Source organism: Tachyglossus aculeatus, chromosome 7 (genome assembly GCF_015852505.1).
Source record: "Tachyglossus aculeatus isolate mTacAcu1 chromosome 7, mTacAcu1.pri, whole genome shotgun sequence".
Lineage (NCBI taxonomy): Eukaryota > Metazoa > Chordata > Mammalia > Monotremata > Tachyglossidae > Tachyglossus > Tachyglossus aculeatus.
In genome coordinates this window covers 23,383,045-23,405,187 of record NC_052072.1, presented here as the reverse complement: position 1 = coordinate 23,405,187, position 22,143 = coordinate 23,383,045, and the positions used below count along the sequence as shown (strand labels likewise).

The window sequence follows — 22,143 nt, the reverse complement described above, 5'->3', positions numbered from 1 at the left end:
GGTATTTGTTAAATGCTTCCTATGTGCCAGGGACTGTACTAAGCACTTGGATGGATACAAACAAATTGGATTGGACATAGTTCCGTTCCTATGTGGGGCTCACAGTCTCAATCTCCATTTTACAGGTGAGGTAACTAAGGCCCAGAGAAGTGAAGTGATTTGCCCAAGTTCACACAGCTGACAAGTGGCGAAGCTGGAGTTAGAGCCCTTGACCTTGACTCCCAGGCTCAATCTCTATTCGTTCATTCATTCATTCAATCGTATTTATTGAGCGCTTACTGTGTGCAGAGCACTGTACTAAGCGCTTGGGAAGTACAAGTTGGCAACGTATAGAGACGGTCCCTACCCAACAGCGGGCTCACAGTCTAGAAGGGGGAGACAGACAACAAAACAAAACGTATTAACAAAATAAAATAAATAGAATAAATACGTACAAGTAAAATAAATAGAGTAATAAATATGTACAAACATATATACATAGTGACTTGAATATAAATAGCTCATCCTTCTAAATGTTTATCACAACCAAAAATTTGGTAACCCAGTTTTCTGGCTATGCATATGCTAGGCATCTAAGCATGAGGACTTTCCTTTTTTCAGAGCAGTAGTTGCCCCAAATCAATCAATTAATCAATGGTATTTATAATAATAAGAATAAGAATGGCATGTATTAAGCGGTTACTATGTGCCGAGCACTGTTATAAGCGCTTGGGCGGTTACAAGGTGATCAGGTTGTCCCACGTGGGGCTCACGGTCTCAATATCCATTCCACAGATGAGGCAACTCTATCCACTGTGCCAAGCTGCCACTATTATTAGGGATCCAGAGGGCATTCTGCCACTTGGGCTGGGCCAATGGAGACTGGTTTGTTCTGCTCTGAGCACAACCGCAATAAAAGCCAGGGGTCTGACCTTTGTATGCAACCGTATTTTCAAGAAAAGGTGTCAGAAATGGGGGCAGGGCGCAGCTGAAGGGAATTTACTGTCTTCCCTGTCTCCTGCCAACCTCTGCTCCTTGTCCCTGCTGCCAGGAGCAGACTTATTCATTCAGTCGTGTTTGTTGAGCACTTACTGTGTGCAGAGCACGGTACAGAGTACACTATAACAATAAACACATAGTACCTGCCCACAGCAAGCTTACAGTGTAGAGGCGGGGAGACAGACATTAATATAAATTACAGAAATGTACATGTGTGCTGCGGGGCTGGAAGGAAGAGGAAGGGAGTGGGAGAAGAGGAAATGAGGGCTTAGTCAGGGAAGGCCTCTTGGAGGAGACTCCTTGCTGGACGGTGAAGGGTGCGGGGAGGAAGGCTGCTGGTTCAAAGGGTGGGGGTGGTTTCCATGAGGCACACCCCTTTCCTCAACCCCCTCCCCCCCAGCTATAATGCAACTCCCACCCCCTTAGGAAGTGAAGGTGTCCAGCCCCGACTACCCCGAGAGGAACCGGGAGAATGTGATGGAAGATTTCCTGAAGAGGATTGAGTGCTACAAGGTCACCTACCAGCCCCTTGACCCCGACAACTATGACAAGTAAGACATGTGGGGTCCCACTGGGCCTGGCGGGGAATGGGGAAGCCTTTGGGACCACCCAAAGGCTTTGGAGTGAGAGGTCATGGGTTCAAATCCTGGCTCTGCCAATTGTCAGCTGTGTGACTTTGGGCAAGTCACTTAGCTTCTCTGGGCCTCAGTTACCTCATCTGTAAAATGGGGATGAAGACTGTGAGTCCCCAGTGGGACAACCTGATCACCTTCCAGCGCTTAGAACAGTGCTTTGCACATAATAAGCGCTTAACAAATACCAACATTATTATTATTATTGTAACCTCCCCAGCGCTTAGAACAGTGCTTTGTACATAGTAAGCACTTAATAAATGCCATTACTATTATTATTATCATCATCCCACCCCCTTAAGCCACTCCTTGATTCACAGGGTCAATTAGATGTCCCGTCTGTGACATTTAGGGTAGAGGAAATGGGAGTTGTTCCTTTGTTAGTCAGTGTGGTATTTATTGAGTATTTACTGTGTGCAGAGCACTGTATTAAGCACTTGGGAGACTACAAGGTTGGTGGGTTCTGCCTGATCACGAACTGTGGTCTTTACTCTTTGAATGTTGCAAAACAGTCCCTCAGCCCAGACCTAGCGGTGATGGTAGGTGCTACCGTGATTTCATTCATTCAGTTGTATTTATTGGGCGCTTACTGTGTGCAGAGCACTGTACTAAGTGCTTGGGAAGTATAAGTTGGCAACATATAGAGACGGTCCCTACACAACAACAGGCTCACAGTCTAGAAGGGGGAGACAGACAACAAAACAAAACAAGTAGACAGGTGTTAATACCATCAGAATAAATAGAATTATAGCTATAGACACATCATTAATAAAATAAATAGAATAGTAAATATGTACAAGTAAATAGAGCAGTAAATCTGTACAAACATATATACAGGTGCTGTGGGGAGGGGAAGGAGATAGGGTGGGCGGGATAGGGAGGCAGCGAGCGGCTCACACTCTGGGGAACACGTTCTGTAATACCCAGGCGGTTTGGGCATTTACCTCTCCCATCTTCCACACGGAGAAGTCTTGGAATCAGCTGTAAGGCCCTGGATTATGCAGAGTCCTTCATCGTGCAGAAAAATCCTGAAATTTGTCCTGCTGTTGTGCCACCCCGAGGAGGTGGCAACTGTCTGGGAATTTATGTAGTCGAGCCACTGCCAGAGGCACTGGAGGAGCTGTGCCTGCAGCGTTGAAACTGTGGCACCAACCATCCACAGGACCCCGGACGGTCGGTCAGTCAGTTGTATTTATTGAGCGCTTACTGTGTGCAGAACATTGTACTAAGTGCTTGGGAGAGTTCACTGTAACAATATAACAGACGCATTCCCTGCCCATAATGAGCTTACAGTCCAGAGAGGGAGACAGACATTAATATTCAGAAATAAATTGCAGATACGTTCGTAAATCCTGTGGGGCTGCGGGGGGTGGGGGGATGAATGAAGGGAGCAAGTAAGGGTGACACAGAAGGGAGTGGGGGAAGATGAAAGGAGGGCTTAGTCAAGGAAGGCCTCTTGGAGGAGATGGGCCTTCAATAAGGCTTTGAAGGTGGGGAGAGTAATTGTCTGTCATAGATGAGGAGGATGGGCGTTCCAGGCCAGAGGCAGAATGTGCGTGAGAGGTCGGCGGTGAGGTAGATGAGATCGAGGTTTTAGAGGAGCGAACTGTGCAGGGTGGGTGATAGTAGAATCAATCAATCAATTGTATTTATTGAGCGCTTACTGTGTGCAGAGCACTGTACCAAGTGCTTGGGAAGTACAAGTTGGCAACATAGAAGCTATCAGTAGTTTCTGGGAAGCCCATAAAAATCTATCGATGCTCTCAAGTGCCTTGGTGGTGGTGAGCATCAACAACAATCGTATTTATTGAGCACTTACTATGTGCAGAGCACTGTACTAAGCGCTTGAATAATGGCATTTATTAAGCGCTTACTATGTGCAAAGCACTGTTCTAAGCGCTGGGAAGGTTACAAGGTGATCAGGTTGTCCCACGTGGGGCTCACAGTCTTAATCCCCATTTTACAGATGAGGGAACTGAGGCACAGAGAAGTTAAGTAACTTGCCCAAAGTCACACAGCTAACAACTGGCGGAGCCGGAATTTGAACCCATGACCTCTGACTCCAAAGCCCGGGCTCTTTCCACTGCGCCACGCTGCTTCCCCAGAGCATCAGTGCACTGATGCTGCAGCTGCCAGAATTGAAGCCTGGTTGGCAACCCTGCCCTCCCATGACAGCCAGTGGAACTCCAAAAATCCACCTCGGCTCTCTAGACTGTAAACTCGTCGCGGGCAGGGGATGCGTCTACCAGCTTTGTTGTATTGTGATCTCCCAAGAGCTTTGTACAGTGCTCTGCACAAAGTAAGTGCTCAGTAAACACAATTGATTTGGCCCTAGCTGCAGCCGCGGCAAACCTGAGCCCTAGTGGTAGCAGGATGGCCAGCTCGGAGCAGGCGGAGGTGAGTTCGAGCACGGGAATGGCATTTGGCTGGCTCCACACTCGGACTTCTGGTCGGAGACCCCGGGGTAGTCAGCGGAAGCGATTAAGGCGGCAGCCATGGAGGAGTCTGCTTCAGATCCCTTTTCTCTGCCCTTCCTCACCCTGCTCCTCACCCAAGGCCCTCACTTTGTGGGGGACAATTTCTGCGAGCGGGGGGAGACGGAGGAAGAAGGACGCTAGTTCCATCCGCTCTGCCTCCCTTTCCTACCTCCACCTCCCCAACAAAGCTTGCACCTCTCCCTAGTGCCTAAGGAAATCAATCAGTTAATTAATGATCTTTATCGAGCACTTACTGTGTGCAGAGCACTGTACTAAACACGTGGGAGAGTACAGCAGAGTTGGTAGAAGTGTTTTCTGTTCACCAGGAGCTTACAGTCTAGAGGAAGAGACAGACACTAAAATGAATTACAGATGTGTATGTAAGTGCTCTGGGGCTGAGAGTGGAGTGAATATCAAGTGTTTAAAGGAAACAGATCCAAGTCTGTGATACAGAAGGAAGGAGGAGTAATAAATAATAATGAAGACAATAATAATTACGGTGTTTAAGTGCTTACTATGTGCCAGGCACTGCACTAAGGCTGGGATGGATACAAGTTAATCAGGTTGGTCACAGTCTCTGTCCCGTGGGGGGCTCACAGTCTCGATCCCCATTTTACAGATGAGGTAACAGAGGCACAGAGAAGTTAATGATAATTATTATAATGGTAGTTGTAAACGCTTACTGTGTGCCAAGCACCGTTCTGAGCACTGGGGCAGATACAAGGTCATCAGGTCATCCCATATGGGGCTCACAGTCTTAATCCCCATTTTACAGATGAGGGAACTGAGGCACAGAGAAATGAAGTGACTTGCCCAAGGTCACGGAGCAGACAAGTGGTGGGGCTGGGATTAGAACCTGAGGGCTTAGTTATGGAAGGCCTCTGGGAGGAGATGTGATTTTAGGGGGCCTTTAAAGGTGGGGAGAGTGACGGTCTGATAGATTCATTCATTCATTCATTCAGTAGTATTTATTGAGCGCTTACTGTGTGCAGAGCACTGTACTAAGCGCTTGGGAAGTACAAGTTGGCAACAGCTTGATAGATATGAAGGGGGAGGGAGTTCCAGGTCAGAGGGAGGCTGAGGGCGAGGGGTCACTGGGGGGATAGATGAGGCCAGAGGTCCAGAGGCATTGGCATGGGAGGAGCACAGCGGCGGGTGGGGAATGTGTCCGTTGTTATTTCGTACTCTTCCCAAGTGCTTAATCCAGTGCTTTGCAAAAAGTAAGCGCTCAATAAATAGGATTGACGGGATGTTTGCCAGCCTTGGAGCTAACGAAGGGTTTTCTGTGGCTGCCCCACAGGGACCTGTCCTTCATCAAGGTCATGAACGTGGGGCAGCGGTTCCTGGTGAACCGGGTGCAGGATTACATCCAGAGCAAGATCGTCTATTACCTCATGAACATCCACGTGCAGCCGCGCACTATCTACCTGTGCCGCCACGGGGAGAGCCAGTTCAACCTCTCGGGCAAGATCGGGGGCGACTCCGGCCTCTCGCCTCGGGGGAAGCAGGTGCGTGGGCCTAGCGGCTCGGCCTAGTGGAAGGACCCCTGATTTAGGAGTCAGGGGACCTGGGTTCTAATCCCGATCCACCTCCTGTCTGCTGGGTCACCTTGGGCGAGTTGCTTGCCCTCTGTTCATTCATTCAGTCGTATTTATTGAGCACTTACTGTGTGCAGAGCACTGTACTAAGCACTTGGGAAGTACAAGTTGGCAACATATAGAGACGGTCCCTACCCAACAGCGGGCTCACAGCCTAGAAGGGGGAGACAGACAACAAACCAAAACATATTAACAAAATAAATAGAATAAATATGTACAAATAAATAGAGTAATAAATACGTGCAAACATATATACATATATACAGGTGCTGTGGGGAGGGGAAGGAGGTAAGGCGGGGGGATGGGGAGGAGGAGAGGAAGGAGGGGGCTCAGTGTGGGAAGGCTTCCTGGAGGAGATGAGCTCTCAGTAGGGCTTTGAAGGGAGGAAGAGAGCTAGCTTGGCGGATGTGCCGAGGGAGGGCATTCCAGGCCAGGGGGAGGACGTGGGCCGGGGGTCGACGGCGGGACAGGTGAGAAGGAGGCACGGTGAGGAGATTAGCGGCAGAGGAGCAGAGGGTGCGGGCTGGGCTGTAGAAGGAGAGGAGGGAGGTGAGGTAGGAGGGGGCGAGGTGATGGACAGCCTTGATGCCGAGGGTGAGGAGTTTTTGCCTGTAGACTGGAAGCTCATTGTTGGCAGGGAATGTGTCTGTTTATTGTTATATCGTACTCTCCCAAGCGCTTAGTACAGCGCTCTGCACACAGTAAGCACTCAGTAAATTCAACTGAATGACTAAATACAACTGAATGAACGAATCAGTCAATTTCTCTGGACCTCAGTTTCCTCACTGGTAAAATGGGGATTCAGTACCGGAACCCCCTCCTTCTTAGACTGTGAGCCACAAGTGGAACATGGACTTGTCCTGTCTCTACCCCAGCGTTTACTACAGTCTTGGCACATAGTGAGCACTTACAAAAGCCATAAAAAACCCAAGTACCACACTTATTATTACTAATATAATATTAGAAGCAGCGTGGCTCAGTGGAAAGAGCCTGGGCTTTGGAGTCAGAAGTCATGGGTTCAAATCCCGGCTCGACCAACTGTCAGCTGGGTGACTTGGGGCAAGTCACTTAACTTCTCTGGGCCTCAGTTACCTCATCTGTAAAGGGGATTAAAACTGTGAGCCCTCCGTGGGGCAGCCTGATCACCTTGTAACTCCCCAGCGCTTAGAACAGTGCTTTGCACATAGTAAGCACTTAACAAGTACCATCATTATTATTATTATATATCAATATATTATAATTGTAATAGTGACCATTTTCTCCAGGAGAGAAATGACACGCTTTCCCTCGGAAAGCAGCTGGTCCCTTGAACTTCCGTCTCCTAGCCTTTGCATTCTAGACTAATTTCCTTCCCATTGCAGTCTTCATGACAACAACTGTTGTCCAACTTCTTGCTCCCTCACTGGGCCTTGTCCTGCATTAGGGGCAATGAAGTCCCCTCACCAAAGGTGGACAGGACCAGTTAAGAGTCCGGCTTTCGTCTGAGGAAGGGGGAGAGGATCTCAGCTTTGGTAGTCATAATAATAATTGTGGTATTTGTAAAGCCTGTACTACGTGCCAAACACTGTATTAAGCGCTGGGTTGAGACAGGGTAATCAGGTCCAACCCATTCCCTCTTCTGTATGGAGCTCACAGGCTAAGGAGGAGGGAGAGCAGGTATCAAATCCCCATTTTATAGTTGTGAAAACTGAGGCACAGAGACGTTCAGTCGCTTACCCAAGGTCACACGGCAAACAAGTGGTAGAGCCAGGATTAGATCTCAGTATGTTGGCAGAGCTTGGTTTCAGTGAGATGTCTGCAATGGGATTGAATCATCTAGACTGTAAACTCACTGTGGGCAGGGAAGGTGTCTACCAACTCTGTTATATTGTACTTTCTGAAGCACTTAATACAGTGCTCTGCATACAGGTAAGCGCTCAATAAATGCAATTGAATCAAAGAATAAAATGGGGCTTCAGACTGTCAGCCCCACCTGGAGACTGTGAGCCCGTTGTTGGGTAGGGATTGTCTCTATCTGTTGCCAAATTGTACGTCCCGAGCACTTAGTACAGTGTTCTGCACACAGTAAGCACTCAATAAATGCGATTGAATGAATGGATGACAGGGACTGTGTCCAACCTGATTTGCTTGTATCCACCCCAGTGCTTAGTACAGTGTCTAGCACATAGTAAATGCTTTACAAATACCATCATTATAACTATTCCATTTTTCTGCTGGTTGACCTTGGGCAAATCACCTAACCTCTATAGGCCTCAGTTTTCTCCTCTGTAAAATAGGGATAAAATAACGCTACTCCTTCCTAGACCATGAGCCCCTTGTGGAACAGGGACTCTGCTTGGCCTGAATTAATTGGATAATAATACCTTTATTCATGTAGCACTTTATTCCCAATGTGCGCTCACGTGACTCCTCTCATTTTTGACCTCTCAACAACCCTGTGAGGTAGCTGGAAAAGTAGGGATTGTTATCCCCATTTTGCAGATGAGGAACCCGAGGTATCAAGAGGTTAAGTAGCTTGCCCATGTCACAGGGCAGGCAGGGGATGGAGCTTTGGACTCAAGCCCGGGTTTTCCAGCTTCCAAACTGGCCCTCTTCCACTACACCATGCGCCTTCCTTCTAAAGCACAGTAGTTGGCAGAGAGTACGCGTTTAACAAATATCACTGTGATTATTATTCAGATTACCAGCCCCCAAGTGCCCACCTTCAACTGCCTCAGCCATGCCCAAGCTATACCCACAGATGTTCTGCCCCTCTGCCCTGGTCCACAGTGAATGCCCTGCAGAATAGACTGTTTTTGGTTTTTTTTCATGGTTTGTTTTTTTTGGTGTGTTTTTTTTTCAGGGTGGCTGGGAGGGAAATAGGTGTGTATCTGTCCTGCAGGAGTTTGGGTGTGATCTCCTTTTTCTTCTGTCCTTTCTCTGACTTCTGACCCCATCTGACCCTAACCCCCACCTTTTTCTTCTTTCTCTATTTTCCTTTCCTGCCCTTTCACGCCATCCACGTCCCTTAGAGCCTGCCAAAATCTGGTCAACTGACAGGGCCCCTCCCTCCCTGTCTGTCCCCCACAGTTTGCCCAGGCCTTGCGGAAGTTCCTAGAGGAGCAGGAGATCGCTGACCTGAAAGTGTGGACAAGCCAGCTGAAGAGAACCATCCAGACTGCCGAGTCTCTGGGCGTCACCTATGAGCAGTGGAAGATCCTGAACGAAATTGATGCCGTGAGTAGGGGGTGGGGACCCTCCCTATTCTGAAAGTCCAGTGAGTAGAGAGACAACAGGAAGGGGGTCGCTGTGGGAGGTGGGGGGGAAGAAGAAGTGACCTGAGATACAGTGTGGCCTAATGGATAGAGCATCGGTCTGGGATTCAGAAGGACCCGGGTTCTAGTTCTGGCCCCGAGACTCGCTTGCTGTGTGACCTTATACATGTCACTTTTAGACTGTGAGCCTGCTGTTGGGTAGGGACCGTCTCTTTATGTTGCCAATTTGTACTTCCCTAGCGCTTAGTACAGTGCTCTGCACACAGTAAGCGCTCAATAAATACGATTGAATGAATGAATGAACTTCTCTGCGCCTGTTACCTCATCTGTAAAATGGATATGAAGACTTTGAGCCCCCTATGTCCAACCTGATGAGCTTGTATTTACCGCTGCATGTAGTATGGTCCCTAACACATAGTAAGTGCTTAGCAAATACCACACAAAAAAGTAGGAGGTGGAAACGGGGAAGGTGAAGTTGTGGAAGGAATGGGAGATCAAAAAACTCACTTGCAGCTCCTTTGAGGTCATCATGCAGTGAATTCCTAGCCCAAGTGAAGCTTGCTCCATGGCAGGTCAGAGGTCAAGTTTGGTTCCACAGAAGACGGGATTTAATTGCTGTTTCCTGCAGCAGTTTGTTCTCCTCACCTGCTAACTCTTGACTATGTTTGGGGAAGGGCTTACTTAATTCCCAAGTGTCCCTCCGCCGGGGTGTTCAGACTAACTACAGTATTTGGCACTTTCCTTCTTTTCCTCATTTTCGTTTTCTTTCCTCTCCTGGCTCGGGGTCTCCCTTGGGGGAAATTGTGGTCGGGGGAAGTCAGGGATTCTCCTCCAGGAGCCAAAATTTGTAACAGCAAGGGGAGGTGGGAAGGTATAGGTAAGGTGGAGAAATAAAGCTGGAGAGCATTTTTTGCCAAATGGGCTAAGATGAGTGGTGGTCCTGGGAGCTGCGCTGGGCTGGTGGTGGGGAGGCCGTTGACCTCCTGCAACCCCAAATCTCTGCAGGGGGTGTGCGAGGAGATGACCTATGAGGACATCGCCAAGCAGTTCCCAGAGGAGTTCGCTCTGCGGGATCAAGAGAAATACCTCTATCGTTATCCCGGCGGGGAGGTGAGAAGTCGTGTGGGGTCCGGTCCCGCCATGACCCTGCAGAGAGTCGGAATGGGAATTCTGGGTCTTTAAACCTCAGCTGGCCATGTCCAACAGAAGCGCTTAGGCTTCTGGTCAGACTTTTCTGAGGATTTGCTTATCATCTCATGGGCAGTGGATCAGCTTCCATAGGCTCGTTAGTCTTGGAAGGTCAATGTATCTGTCTCTGCCTCCAGATGGGATGTGTAAAAGGGTCTCCAGGAATTTTAAAGAGCACCCAGGACTGACTGTCCCTGAGTCAATCAATCAATTAGTCATATTTATTGAGCACTTACAGTGTGCTGAGCACTGTACTAGCCACTTGGGAGAGTATAACATAACAGAGCTGGTTGACATGTTCCCTGCCCACAATAATATTTGAGTGTTTTCTGCTTCTAGACTGTGAGCCCATTGCTAGGTAGGGACCGTCTCTATATGTTGCCAGTTTATACTTCCCAAGCGCTTAGTACAGTGCTCTGCACATAGTAAGCGCTCAATAAATACAATTGAATAAATTAATGAATGTGCAGAGCACTGGAAAACACTACATTAAAGTTGGAAGACATTATCCCTGCCCTACAGAGAAGAAGCGTGGCTCAGTGGAAAGAGCACGGGCTTTGGAGTCAGAGGTCATGGGTTCAAATCCCGGCTCCGCCAATTGTCAGCTGTGTGACTTTGGGCAAGTCACTTAACTTCTCTGTGCCTCAGCTACCTCATCTGTAAAATGGGGTTAAGACTGTGAGCCCCTCATGGGACAACCTGATCACCCTGTAACCTCCCCAGCACTTCGAACAGTGCTTTGCACATAGTAAGCTCTTGATAAATGCCATCATTATTATCGTTATTATTACAAGAAGTTTCTTGTGAGCCCCCCGTGGGACAATCTGATCACCTTGTAACCTCCCCAGCGCTTAGAACAGTGCTTTGCACATAGTAAGCGCTTAACAAATGCCATCAGTAATACTATTCTCTGGGAGGCATTTCAATTAATCGTATTTATTGAGTGCTTACTATGTTCAGAGCACTATACTAAGCACTTAGGAGAGTACAGTACAACAGAATTAGCAGACATGAGTTAGAGTTGTAATGTGACTTTACCCCTCCAACTGAAGTTGCAGTTTGTCTGCTGTGTGACCTTGGGCAAGTCACTTAACTTCTCTGTGCCTCACTTACCTCATCTGTACTATGGGGATTATGACAGTGAGCTCCACATGGAACCTGGGCTACGTATCTACCCCAGCATACAGTACAGTGCCTGACACATAGTAAGCACTAATACCTTAAATAAACAACAGAATGTCACTGCTCCGTTCACATTTGTTTTTGTTCTAATGTGCTGCTTTCCACTAAGAAGCCCAATTACATCCCATCCTCATTTCTGCACCCTCGCCTGGTGGAAATTTTAATTACTACGGGTGATTAGACACAAGAGGCTCTTTTCGAGGCAGGTTTCGCCGTCGCCGCTGGAGCTTAAGCCCCATGGGTCAGTGACGCACAAAGACCCAACCGCGGTGGAAAAAAACGGAGCAAGGTGGAACCTTCATTCCTTGCCCCGTGTCTCCGGTTTGAATCCTTTTCTAGAGGGATCTCTGAGAATGCAATTTTCCTGGGAAATGCGCTTCCCTCCCTTCTCGCCCTCCATTTCCCATCCCTCAAGACCGACAGACAATACGGGGCCTCTGTGGGGTGGGGAGGGGAGGGCCGAATGTGGAGTCGTGGCGGCTGGCCAGCTGACTGGAAGGAGGCCCGGAGCCAGCCTTGATCAGCCCTGCCCTGTCCTTTTCTTCCCTTCCTTTTCTAGTCATACCAAGATCTGGTGCAGCGGCTGGAGCCGGTCATCATGGAGCTGGAACGCCAGGGCAACGTGCTGGTCATCTCCCATCAGGCCGTCATGCGCTGCCTCCTGGCCTACTTTCTCGACAAGGGTGCAGGTGCCAGAGCGGGAGGGGAAGGGGCGGTTACCAATGGGCGCAGGGGACGGGGACATCTCCAGGGCCGGCTTCAGAAACATTCCTCAGGACGCGGCCCCAGCTTCCTGGCAGCCCCGCTCCCAGCCTAGACCTGCAGCCCTGGCCCCGTCTGGTCGGGCGCGTGTCGGATTGAAAGGGCTCAGCTGGGCGAGAATGGGAAATGGACGGTCTGTTCCCGGCCTGTTGTTTGACAGTTTCCCCCTACACCTCCCTCCCTCTGGCCAGGAGAGAAGGGGAGGTCTCAAAGGCCCTTGGAAAGGCGGGGTGTGGATGGAGCAGGGGCATAAGTGAGTGGAGGGAGGAATGATGAAATGGGATGATAGACACTGGAAAGGGCAGAGAACTGGAAGTCAGGAAAACTAGGTTTTCACCCCTGCTCTGCCCCTTACTTGCCGAATGACCCTGGGCAAGTCACTTCCCTGTGTCTCAGTATTCTCACCTGTATTGATTCAATACCTGTTCTCCTTCTCGCTTAGAGTGTGAGGTCTGATCTGAATATATCTACCCCGGTGCTCAGCGCAGCACTTGACACATAGTAAGCACATGACAAATACCACAATTATTGTTGAAGTTAAAATTAAGGGGCTATTGCTGTCCCTCTCCTGAGTCTCTCTCTGACTGCAAGCTCTGAAAAGGAGCTTCCTGGGCCCCAATTCTCCTTCCTGTGGGGCCCAAAGATGGGGATGGTCAAGGCTCCCTCCCCCACCTGCCTCCCAGGCTTCCAGTTTCTGGAGTTCCCAGGCCTTTGAGAGTGATTGCGGGGGGATCCGTGGTGGGGTCACTACCCCAGGTCTTCAGTGCCTGAAAAAAGGAATATTTGAAGTGCAAAAGGAGAAACATGCTTCTTGCCAAAATTATCCCATTAATTTGTCCACCACAGGTCTTCAGGACCTGAAGACAAAATATAGGAGCTGGAAAGGGAGAAATTGGCTTGATGCAAAAAGAATATCCTGCTTGTATTTACCTAAGGTCACCCAGGCCTCCAAGGAGAATATTTGAGGTGAAAAAGGAGAAATTTGCCTCATGCAAAATAATCTCCAGACTTTAAGTACTCTTACCTAAACTTTTCAAGACCTGCAGAGTCAGTGTATTCAGTGTATAAGAGGGACAAGGAGTAATATGGTTCATGCCAAAAAAAAAAAAAACCCTCTCATTTGTTTCTCTACCTATGGCCTATAAGGCCTGCAAAAAGAACATTTGAGGAGTTAAAGGAAATATGACCCACATGCAGATTTCCTCTTTTTTTTTAACCACCTCATCCTTATCATCCTTGTGTTTTATTCTAAGATTGTGAGCCCCTGGAGGGCCAGGGATCATGTCTGACTCTCACTTGTGTATTTTTTCCCCAGTGCTTAGTACAGAGCTCTATACACCGTAGTTGTTTAATAAATACTATTGCTATTACTACTACTATTACTCCTCCTACTACTGTGTTGCCGACTTGTACTTCCCAAGCGCTTAGTACAGTGCTGTGCACACAGCACTCAATAATACAATTGAATGAATGAATGAATGAATGAATGGGGCAAGCTGGGCTGGGAAGGGAGAAGCCACATGATTCCCCAGCCCACCGTTGGACCTAGGAGTCAGAGGGACCTGGGTCCTAATCCCATCCCCGCCACATGTCTGGTCTGTGACCTTGAAGTGAAGACACTTCACTTCTCTGGGCCTCAGTTTCCTCATCACAAAATGGGGATTAAGAGTGGGAGCCCCATGTGGGACAGGGACTGTTTTCAACCTGATTAACTTATGTCTACCCAAGATTTAGAACAGTGCTTGGCACTTCGTAAAGGCATAACAAGTACTATAATTATTATTATTTTCCCAAGAGTTTCTTTGACCCCTCCCACTGTCTTTAGAAAGATGGTAACTCTGCTTCTCTGCTTTCAGATGAACTGCCCTACCTGCATTGCCCACTCCACGCCATCTTCAAACTGACCCCCGTGGCCTATGGTATTTATCCGCTCTGGACCTGGGTGCTGTTGGTGGGGAGGGAGAGGACTGGGAATATTTGGATTTTTAATCAATCAATCAATCGATCGTATTTATTGAGTGCTTACTGTGTGCAGAGCACTGTACTAAGTGCTTGGGAAGTACAAGTTGGCAACATATAGAGACAGTCCCTACCCAACAGTGGGCTCACGGTCTAGAAGTCTAGATTTTTACCCCCAGATTGCATGGGGAAATTCTGTCCCATCTTTTTGGTAAAAGAGAAACAGAAATCAGAAGTGGCCCTGTGCTCAGGGGAGAGCCAGCCCTTGAGGTCAGGGTCAGGACCTCCCAGAGTCACCCTCGCTAAGGGCCTCTCCTCTGGTCACCTCTCTCCGGCAGGCTGCAAAGTGGAGGTGATTAAGCTGAACGTGGAGGCTGTGAACACTCATCGTGACAAACCAACCGTAAGTCTTCTTCCTCTAGGAAATCTTGTCCTTGAGCCCGGGGTTTCTGAGCAGCGCTAGGGCTGGATCCCCGGGCAACTGGGCCGCTCGGCCCACCAAGTCCACCCCGCGACTCTGATGCTAATCGGATTGGAGGGCTGAGGTCACTTATCCGCTGCTTGGCCGTGGACGCGTTAGACGCCGGTACTGGTTTTTCGTGGCTCTGGTCTCTGGTTTGGAGCAAGAGAGTAGATTTCCAAAATCCCGGTTTAAGTCAAGGAAGAATCCGAACTCAGAGGGGCATTTCCGTCCGGGTCAGATCAGCTTTCCTGCTTATCAGGGCAGAGTGGCAGCGGCCACCTGGATCCCATCCCTGTTGATGTCTCCTGGCTGAAAGTGCTCATAGGCGGTTCTGCCCATTTTCCAGAGGGAAGTATTGAGGCCCAGAGAAAAGCAGGGAGGTGCTCATCTCCCAGGGGTGTTGTGAGCCTGACCTGGATCCCTGCGGGACAGGTGTATCTGAGAGCCCTGCAGGGCAGGGAGGGGTGGAGGGGCAGTGAGGTTATGGGCATTTGACCTTTTGGGGCCCCTCTCCCCATCCGGGCCCAGCTTTCATGCACTGTGATGTCCCTCCGTTTCCAATCAGAACAGCTGCCCCAAGAACCAAACCCCTGTAAGGATGAGAAGGAACAGCTTTACGCCGCTGTCCAGTTCGGAATCAATAAAACGCCCACGCAATTACAGCGTCGGCAGCCGGCCCCTCAAGCCCTTCAGCCCGCTCCGTTCTCTGGACCCTCAAGAAGGGGCCGACCAGCCGAAGACCCAAGTCAGCATTCCGGTGGTGTAACCCCCCTGCCTCCCCCGTCCCCTTCCCCCAACCCCCCTCTTCCGTTCCTTCCCCTGACACGAATCACGTAACACCCCTCTGCCCGCCTGTTCATTCTGTTTCCGAGCATGGGGCCATGTGTTTCTAAATCAGCTGCTTGAACCATGCCCAAATCTGCCCAAGCTCACAGCCTCTTCTAGCCAAAACGGGCTGGGGCTTGGGAACTCTGGAAGAGATGGAGAAATAGCTTCCTGACCTGGGAAGCTATTTTATGCAGCTGGAGTAGAGTTGAAATGGTTCTGAGAAGCATTTCCCAAACACTTGGTTTCTCTCTCCATTTCTTGACACTATATTTGTGTGTGTGTGTAGGTGGTGTGTACACCCCGCTTTTCCTTTTCCCCTAACTTCCCTTGGTCATTTCTTGCTCTGTTTAGCTTGTTGCTTCACATTTCCTCTCCTTTCCCCTTGACGGCTGATGCTCGGAAGCCACGGGGTCTAAGAAAACAGTCATTCAGTCAGTTGATCGTATTTATTGAGTGCTTACTGCATGAACAGCCCTGTACTAAGTGCTTGGGAGAGTACAATCCAACGATAAATGGACACATTTCTGCCCAAACAAACTCACAGTCTAGCCTGGAGTCATGTGGGTTCCAGCTCGGGGGCTTGGGCTGGACAATGGGGTAAAAGTGGTCAGAGTTGCCATCCACCCCCTTTCCTAAGGTGGAGACCTGGCAGGCTAGCCCCCACTTCCCATCGTTCTGAAACCTTTGCATGGATAGAGTCTGCAGAGCTGGGATACGCCCTTGACCTTACTCTCAATCCCGTTTTATTTCTTCTGTTGGGGGGGAAAATGAGTTTTATGTGTCAGTCTGTGGGAAGCCATTGTTGAGGTAACCCAGCAGTGGGCCTCAGCCCCTTAGCCCTTCGTTGCTGGGCAACGTCTCTGATCCTGTTAGCTCCCGGGGCCTTCGCCAGTGGGGCACCAACAGCGGTTTCCCGGCTGGCAATCTCACCGGGATACAACCAGATTCACGAGCTTCCACGTATTTCCAGTGTCCCCATTGTGTGGGGCAGGAGAGGAGGGTGTGGTGTGGAATCTGGGATCCTGGCCGCGTAGAAGACAGGCTTACGGGCGTTTAACCCCATTAGTCAAGGTTTCCGGATTCTTCTCAGTAAATCCTGGGATCAGTGTTTTCCTGGAGTGTTGATTAAAATCATTTATTTAGTAAACTAATGCATATGTTGCATTGCAAAAATCAATCAGGGACAGTTGTAGCAGGTATTTTCCAGCCCAGGATTCTAACCCTGGAAGATGTGTGGTCAGTAATCAATCAAAAATCGTTATCGAGAGCATACTATGTACTTGGAAGAGTACAGTACAGCAGAGTTGGTGGTTACGTACCCACAAGGAGCCTACAGTCTACAGAAGGAAGCAGACATTAAAGTAAATTATGGCTATGAACATAAGTGCCGTGGGGCTGAGGGTGGAGTGAATAATAAGTGCTTAAAAGGATAGAGATGTAAATACATAGGTAATTAAGAAGGGAGAGGGAATGGGGGAAATGAGGAATTAGTTGGGGAAGGCCTCTTGGAGGAGGTACGATTTTTAGGAGGGCTTTGAAGGTGGGGAGAGTGGAGGTTTGTTGTTTATGAAGAGGGAGGGAATGCCAGGCCTGAAGAAGGATGTGGGCAAGGGGTTGGAGGCGAGCTAGACGAGATTGAGGTACAGGAAGTAGGTTGGCATTAGAGGCGTGAAGTGTTTGGGCTGGGTGGTAGGTGAGTAGTGGCCTCGGAGCCAGGCCGGCCAATTCCAGACCATCCCTCCAAACAAGAAACAATTCTAAAGGCAAAGAGGTCCCAGGGAATCAGGGGGAGAGAACCTGGTCCCCCCCAGCCCTCAGGACTTCAATTTCCAGTGCAGGTACTCTGGGTCTCAAGGAGCAGCTGTTTCTGAGACATTTTACCCTCCCAAATGCCTTGGTCTCTGCTGTTGCCTCCTTTTGTTCATTCATTCAATCGTATTTATTGAGCACTTACTGTGTGCAGAGCACTGGACTAGGCACTTGGGAAGTACAAGTCGACAACGTATAGAGACGGTCCCTACCCAACAACGGGCTCACAGTCTAGAGGGGGGAGACAGACAGCAAAACAAAACATGTAGACAGGTGTCAAAATCCTCAGAACAAATAGAATTAAAGCTATATGCACATCATTAACAAAATAAATAGAATAGTAAATATGTACAAGTAAAATAGAGTAATCTATACAAATATATATGCAGGTGTTGTGGGGAAGGGAAGAAGGTAGGGTTGGGGGGACTTTTTGGCCAAACCCCTGTGCTACTTCTGTCTGTCTTTGCAGTCTCAGGTAGGAAATGTTTATCAATGAGTGACCAGGGGAAAGAACCTCTCGGTCTTTTCCGGGGTTTTTAGTCAGGCAGCAGGAGGGCTGGTGGGCGGAGGCTCCATGGCAAGGACCAAGTAGGTGACAAGGATATCCCAGAGGACTGCTGGTTGGTCGACTGAGCACTTGAGGTAGTGTGGCCTAAGGGATACAGCACCTGTATTCCAGTTGCAGCTCTGCCATTTTTGCACTGAGTGGAAAATCTTGGGCAATCAATCAATCGTATTTATTGAGCGCTTACTGTGTGCAGAGCACTTACTAAGCGCTTGGGAAGTACAAGTTGGCAACACATAGAGACAGTCCCTACCCAACAGTGGGCTCACAGTCTAAAAGGCAAGTCACCGAACCCCTCTGGACCTCAGTTTCCTCCTCTATAAAACGGGGAGGACCACCTCAGCTCCCCTCTCATTGGTCAAAGGCCTCAGTGGATCGTGTCGGCAAAGCGTTTCTAGCTCCTCAAAGGGAGGTGCCGGCTGAGAATTGGCACTGGAAGTGTCGGAGTGGAAGGCTTAGGCAGTGGGACCATTGCTGCCGCCAGGCCTCATGTCTCTGGGTTTGTGCCCTTCTCCTGTGGGCCAGGGAGATGAGTGCCTCTCCCCTTGGGCCCTTCCCCCTGTGCTCAGATGGGCTGAAGATGGAAGGACATCCTAGCTGGCCAAGGATGTCTTGTCCTAAGGTGGAAGTAATAGCAGTAGCGTTTTGTGACTATACATTCAATGCGGTGCACTGTTTCTAGACCCTTGGAAAGTACAGAACAACAAAGTGACACTTTCCCTGTCCACAGGGAGCTTACACTCTAGCAGGGGAGGCAGACCTAAACCTGCTGTTTGTTTCCGGGAATGTCAAGGGGTGTGACTCTGCTAGCCTGGGAGCTCTCCCCTCAGGAAGAGAAGAGATTTTGAGGGGCCGTGTTTCAGGAAGGGGACCGAGGAGCTCTGTTCTGAGGAGAGCCCTGGCATAAGTGTGGGCGATCCAGGCCAGAGGCGGAGAGGAGGCGCCAGCCTATTTTCCCTGGCTTTGGTGAAAGGGGCACTTTGGAAAGGCACCGAGATCCACTGGCTTGTGGTCAACCCTGAGTCTGGAGCGTTGCCACGAAACTGCTGCCTCTGGCTTGCGGCCCAGCTTTCCTGGCCCTTGAGCCACAGGGGACATGTCCTCTCTCCTGCTCCTCCAGAGCCTCCTCCTACTCCAGCCCCGTTCTGAAGGGCCATGCCACTGAGAGTATGTGCAGTACTGTTATTGGGTCGGACCCATCGCCCAGCCCCTGCCTTCCATGCTGCTGCTGACAGGCTGTTAGATAACTGTCATCCTGGGCAGCCCCTTGCATAGTTAGGGATGTTCTGTCTGGGAAGCAGCATGGCCTAACGGATAGAACCACAGGCCTGGAAGTGTGGGGACCTGGGCTGTTATCCCTCGTCTGTCCCTTGTCTGCTGTGTGACCTTGGGCAAGTCACTAAGCATCTCAGTTACCAGTAAAATGGAGATTAAGACGTGGAACGTGGACTATGGCTAACCTGATTATCTTGTATCAACTCCAGCGCTTATTGCAGTGCCTGGCACATAGTAAGCCCTTAACAAATACCATTAAAAAACCCACAACTACAACAACAACAGAAAATCTTACCTTGGCCCTCTACTACCCAAAGTTTTTCTCAAAGAGCCCATTTTGGGCTGTTGTCCAGGAATTTGTCGTCTTCCCCTCCTGAACCAACTGTATGCCTTCCTGTGGTGACCCATTCCTTATGTTTAGCACTCACTGCTGAAGAAAAGTTTCCTCTTGTCTTTCTTTAAAACTGGAAGGTGGTAGGTTCAGTGGGGGCCCATCCCCTTATTATTGTGGGGTTCGGTGGGTATTTATTGAGTGTTTGTAAGTGCTAGAGAGAGTACAATATAATAGAGTTGGTAGACATGATCTCTGCCCTCAAGAAGCTTACAGTCTAACGGACTATTAGCCATTCTATGTTTGACCTGTCCACGGCTTTCATGATTCTGTAAATTGCCATCGTCATCTCTATAGCCGGAAGAGTCATAGTCATTTCAGTTTTCTCCTAGTCATCTGTTCTGTTGATTTTTCTTACCTCTCCTTCCCACCCATACCTTACCCTGGAAACCCTATACGGTTTCCTATTCTCCTAGAACTGAGTTATTTTGGAAAAACAGTCACATAAGAGCCCCTTTCCAAAAAACTAAACAAAGCATTCTCCCACCTTAGGGTTTGAGAAGATCTTGAGTTCACATTAATTTTTTTTTAAGTACTCCTTCTTGGTACCCCTTTCCCAGAGGGAGAAGATAGAGACCGTGAGCCCCCATTATACTCAGATGGCACCTTGACCAAGGCAGAGTAGTTTGAGAGGGTCCCTTATCCCCTCTCCCCATCCCCTGCCCTCGTGCCCCCAGTTCAGGCACCACAATCCTGCTAGAACAGGACTGAGAAAGGCCTTGTCAGGACACTGAGAACACAGCTGCCCAAACCATTAATGGTATTTATTGAACGCTTAATGTGTGCAGAGAGTTTAGGAGAGCACAATACAACGGAGTTGATAGATATGATCTATTAGTTGTGTACTGGCACCACTGAGGGTGGTTTCTGGGAAAGAAAGCTTGCCAGGACTGGCAGCCCTCCACCTCCATTCCTGCTTGTTGGACCTATCCCTGTCAGTCACATTAATAATAATAATAATTATGGTATTTGCTAAGTGCTTAATATGTGCCAGGCACTGTACTAAGTGCTGGGGTGGATACAAACAAATTGGGTTGGACGCAGTCCCTGTCCCACATGGGGCTCCCCACTTTATAGTTGAGGTAACTGAGCTCAGAGAAGTGAAGTGACTGTCTAAAGTCACACAGGAGACAAGTGGTGGAGCCAGGATTAGAACCCATGACCTTCTGACTCCAAGGCCCGTCCTTTACACCTTGTGGGGGCACTTGGCCCCTGAAGGAGAACAGAAACCAATCAATAATTAGCATTGATTGAGGCACTCAGCACTTGAGAATGTACAATAAATGTTGTACAAGATGCCATCCCTGCCCTTAAGGAGCCTACCCCTCCAATGCGTTTTTGCCTTCAAGGAGCTCCGTGAAGCAGCCCTATCGCTCATTTATTGATTGCATACTCCTTGCAGAACACTGAGCTAAACGCTTGGGGAGAGTACACTAGAGTTAGTAGACATGATCCCTGTCCTCAAGGAGCTTACTGTCTAGCTAGGTGGAGTAACACATCCCCAGTTGTCTTTTTTTTTTTAATGGTGTCTGTTAAGCCCTTACTATGTGTCAAACACCGTTCTAAGCATTTGCCGAGACTGTAGCTGTGGGAGTAGGAGGGATCCATGCACGGGCCTCCCCTGTTGACTGTACCATGAAGCCCCCTGGAAGAGATGTGGGTGGGGCGGAAACCCATTTCCACCCTCCTAGTGTCCGAACCTAGAGGGCGAAGCAGTTTCCAAACTAAAGGGTTCTGATTTCTTCTTTTCCCTGAAATTGGAACTCAGCACCTCAGAACACATTCCCTCTGGAGGCGAGGACCCTGCTGCTGGCAAGCCATAATAATGCTAGTGGTACTTAAGCTCTTCCCATGTGCCAAACACTGTACTAAGCGCTGGGGTAGATACGAGATAATCAGGTTCAGTTCGTGTCCCACAGAGGGCTCGCAGTCGAAGTAGAAGGGAGATGAGGTATTAAATCGCCATTTTACAGATGAGGAAACTGAGACCCATCTTTTCCCAAACTGCTAGATGGTGAACTTGAGGACTGCTCTGTTTACCTTTGTACTCTTCTTGGAGTAGGATGGTTCAGGGGCTGAATGGCGGCCCCATCCCCATCCTGAAAAACAGAACTCCAACAGCCTCCTTGTTCGCGACGGTCTTCTAAACTTCCCAAACCTGTTTCTTTGAAGGTAACAAGTGGAAGTTCTGGAGTTTAGTGAGGAGGGAGATTTGTTTAATCCATCAATTGTATTTTTGGAGCGCTTACTCTGGGCAGAGCATTGTTGTTTTTCTGAAGCTGAGGAGTTCTCCGAATTCCAGAGAAACTTGGGGAAGGGTGGCTGTCCATGGAATGGGAAACTGTGCTCCCAAGAGAGAAGAGCTGGGAATTTTTAGGGTTTTGGAGATCACAGGGGCTATGACACCTAAGAGCTATTACTGAATTGGCCCCGGCTCTGCTTTCCACAGTCTTTTAGACTGTGAGCCCACTGTTGGGTAGGGACTGTCTCTATATGTTGCCAATTTGTACTTCCCAAGTGCTTAGTACAGTGCTCTGCACACAGCGCTCAATAAATACGATTGATTAATTGATTGATTGAGCGGAAGTGAGGGTTAGATCTTGGGCAGGGCTGCATCTTGGATTGTTGATAGTACCAGAACTTTGTCACTGGATCTGCTTTGTACCTACATATTGAAGGTCTTTGTTTAGTTCTCTCCCAGCTGAGGAGGGAGTGAGGCTTAGGGGGCGGGGAGAGCCAAGGAGAAGAGAATTTAGAAACCACATATTATCCAGTATATAAC

General features: G+C 49.0%; 1 protein-coding gene across 3 annotated transcripts in view; it reads left to right on the top strand.

The window, feature by feature from the left end:
• The window catches only part of PFKFB2 (6-phosphofructo-2-kinase/fructose-2,6-biphosphatase 2), a 37,800-nt gene that overhangs the window by 12,345 nt on the left and 3,312 nt on the right, over window positions 1-22,143 (top strand). Inside the window, exons 8-15 of one of the 3 annotated variants that reach the window (XM_038748699.1) lie at window positions 1,405-1,529; window positions 5,388-5,595; window positions 8,755-8,901; window positions 9,945-10,049; window positions 11,869-11,998; window positions 13,928-13,990; window positions 14,369-14,433; window positions 15,064-16,670. In XM_038748699.1, coding sequence (XP_038604627.1) covers window positions 1,405-1,529; window positions 5,388-5,595; window positions 8,755-8,901; window positions 9,945-10,049; window positions 11,869-11,998; window positions 13,928-13,990; window positions 14,369-14,433; window positions 15,064-15,330 — 1,110 coding nt within the window. In that variant the 3' untranslated portion in view covers window positions 15,331-16,670. Of the gene's footprint in view, window positions 1-1,404; window positions 1,530-5,387; window positions 5,596-8,754; window positions 8,902-9,944; window positions 10,050-11,868; window positions 11,999-13,927; window positions 13,991-14,368; window positions 14,434-15,058; window positions 16,671-22,143 lie in introns of those variants that run through there. The other 2 variants (XM_038748700.1, XM_038748702.1) reach the window with 2 other exon arrangements.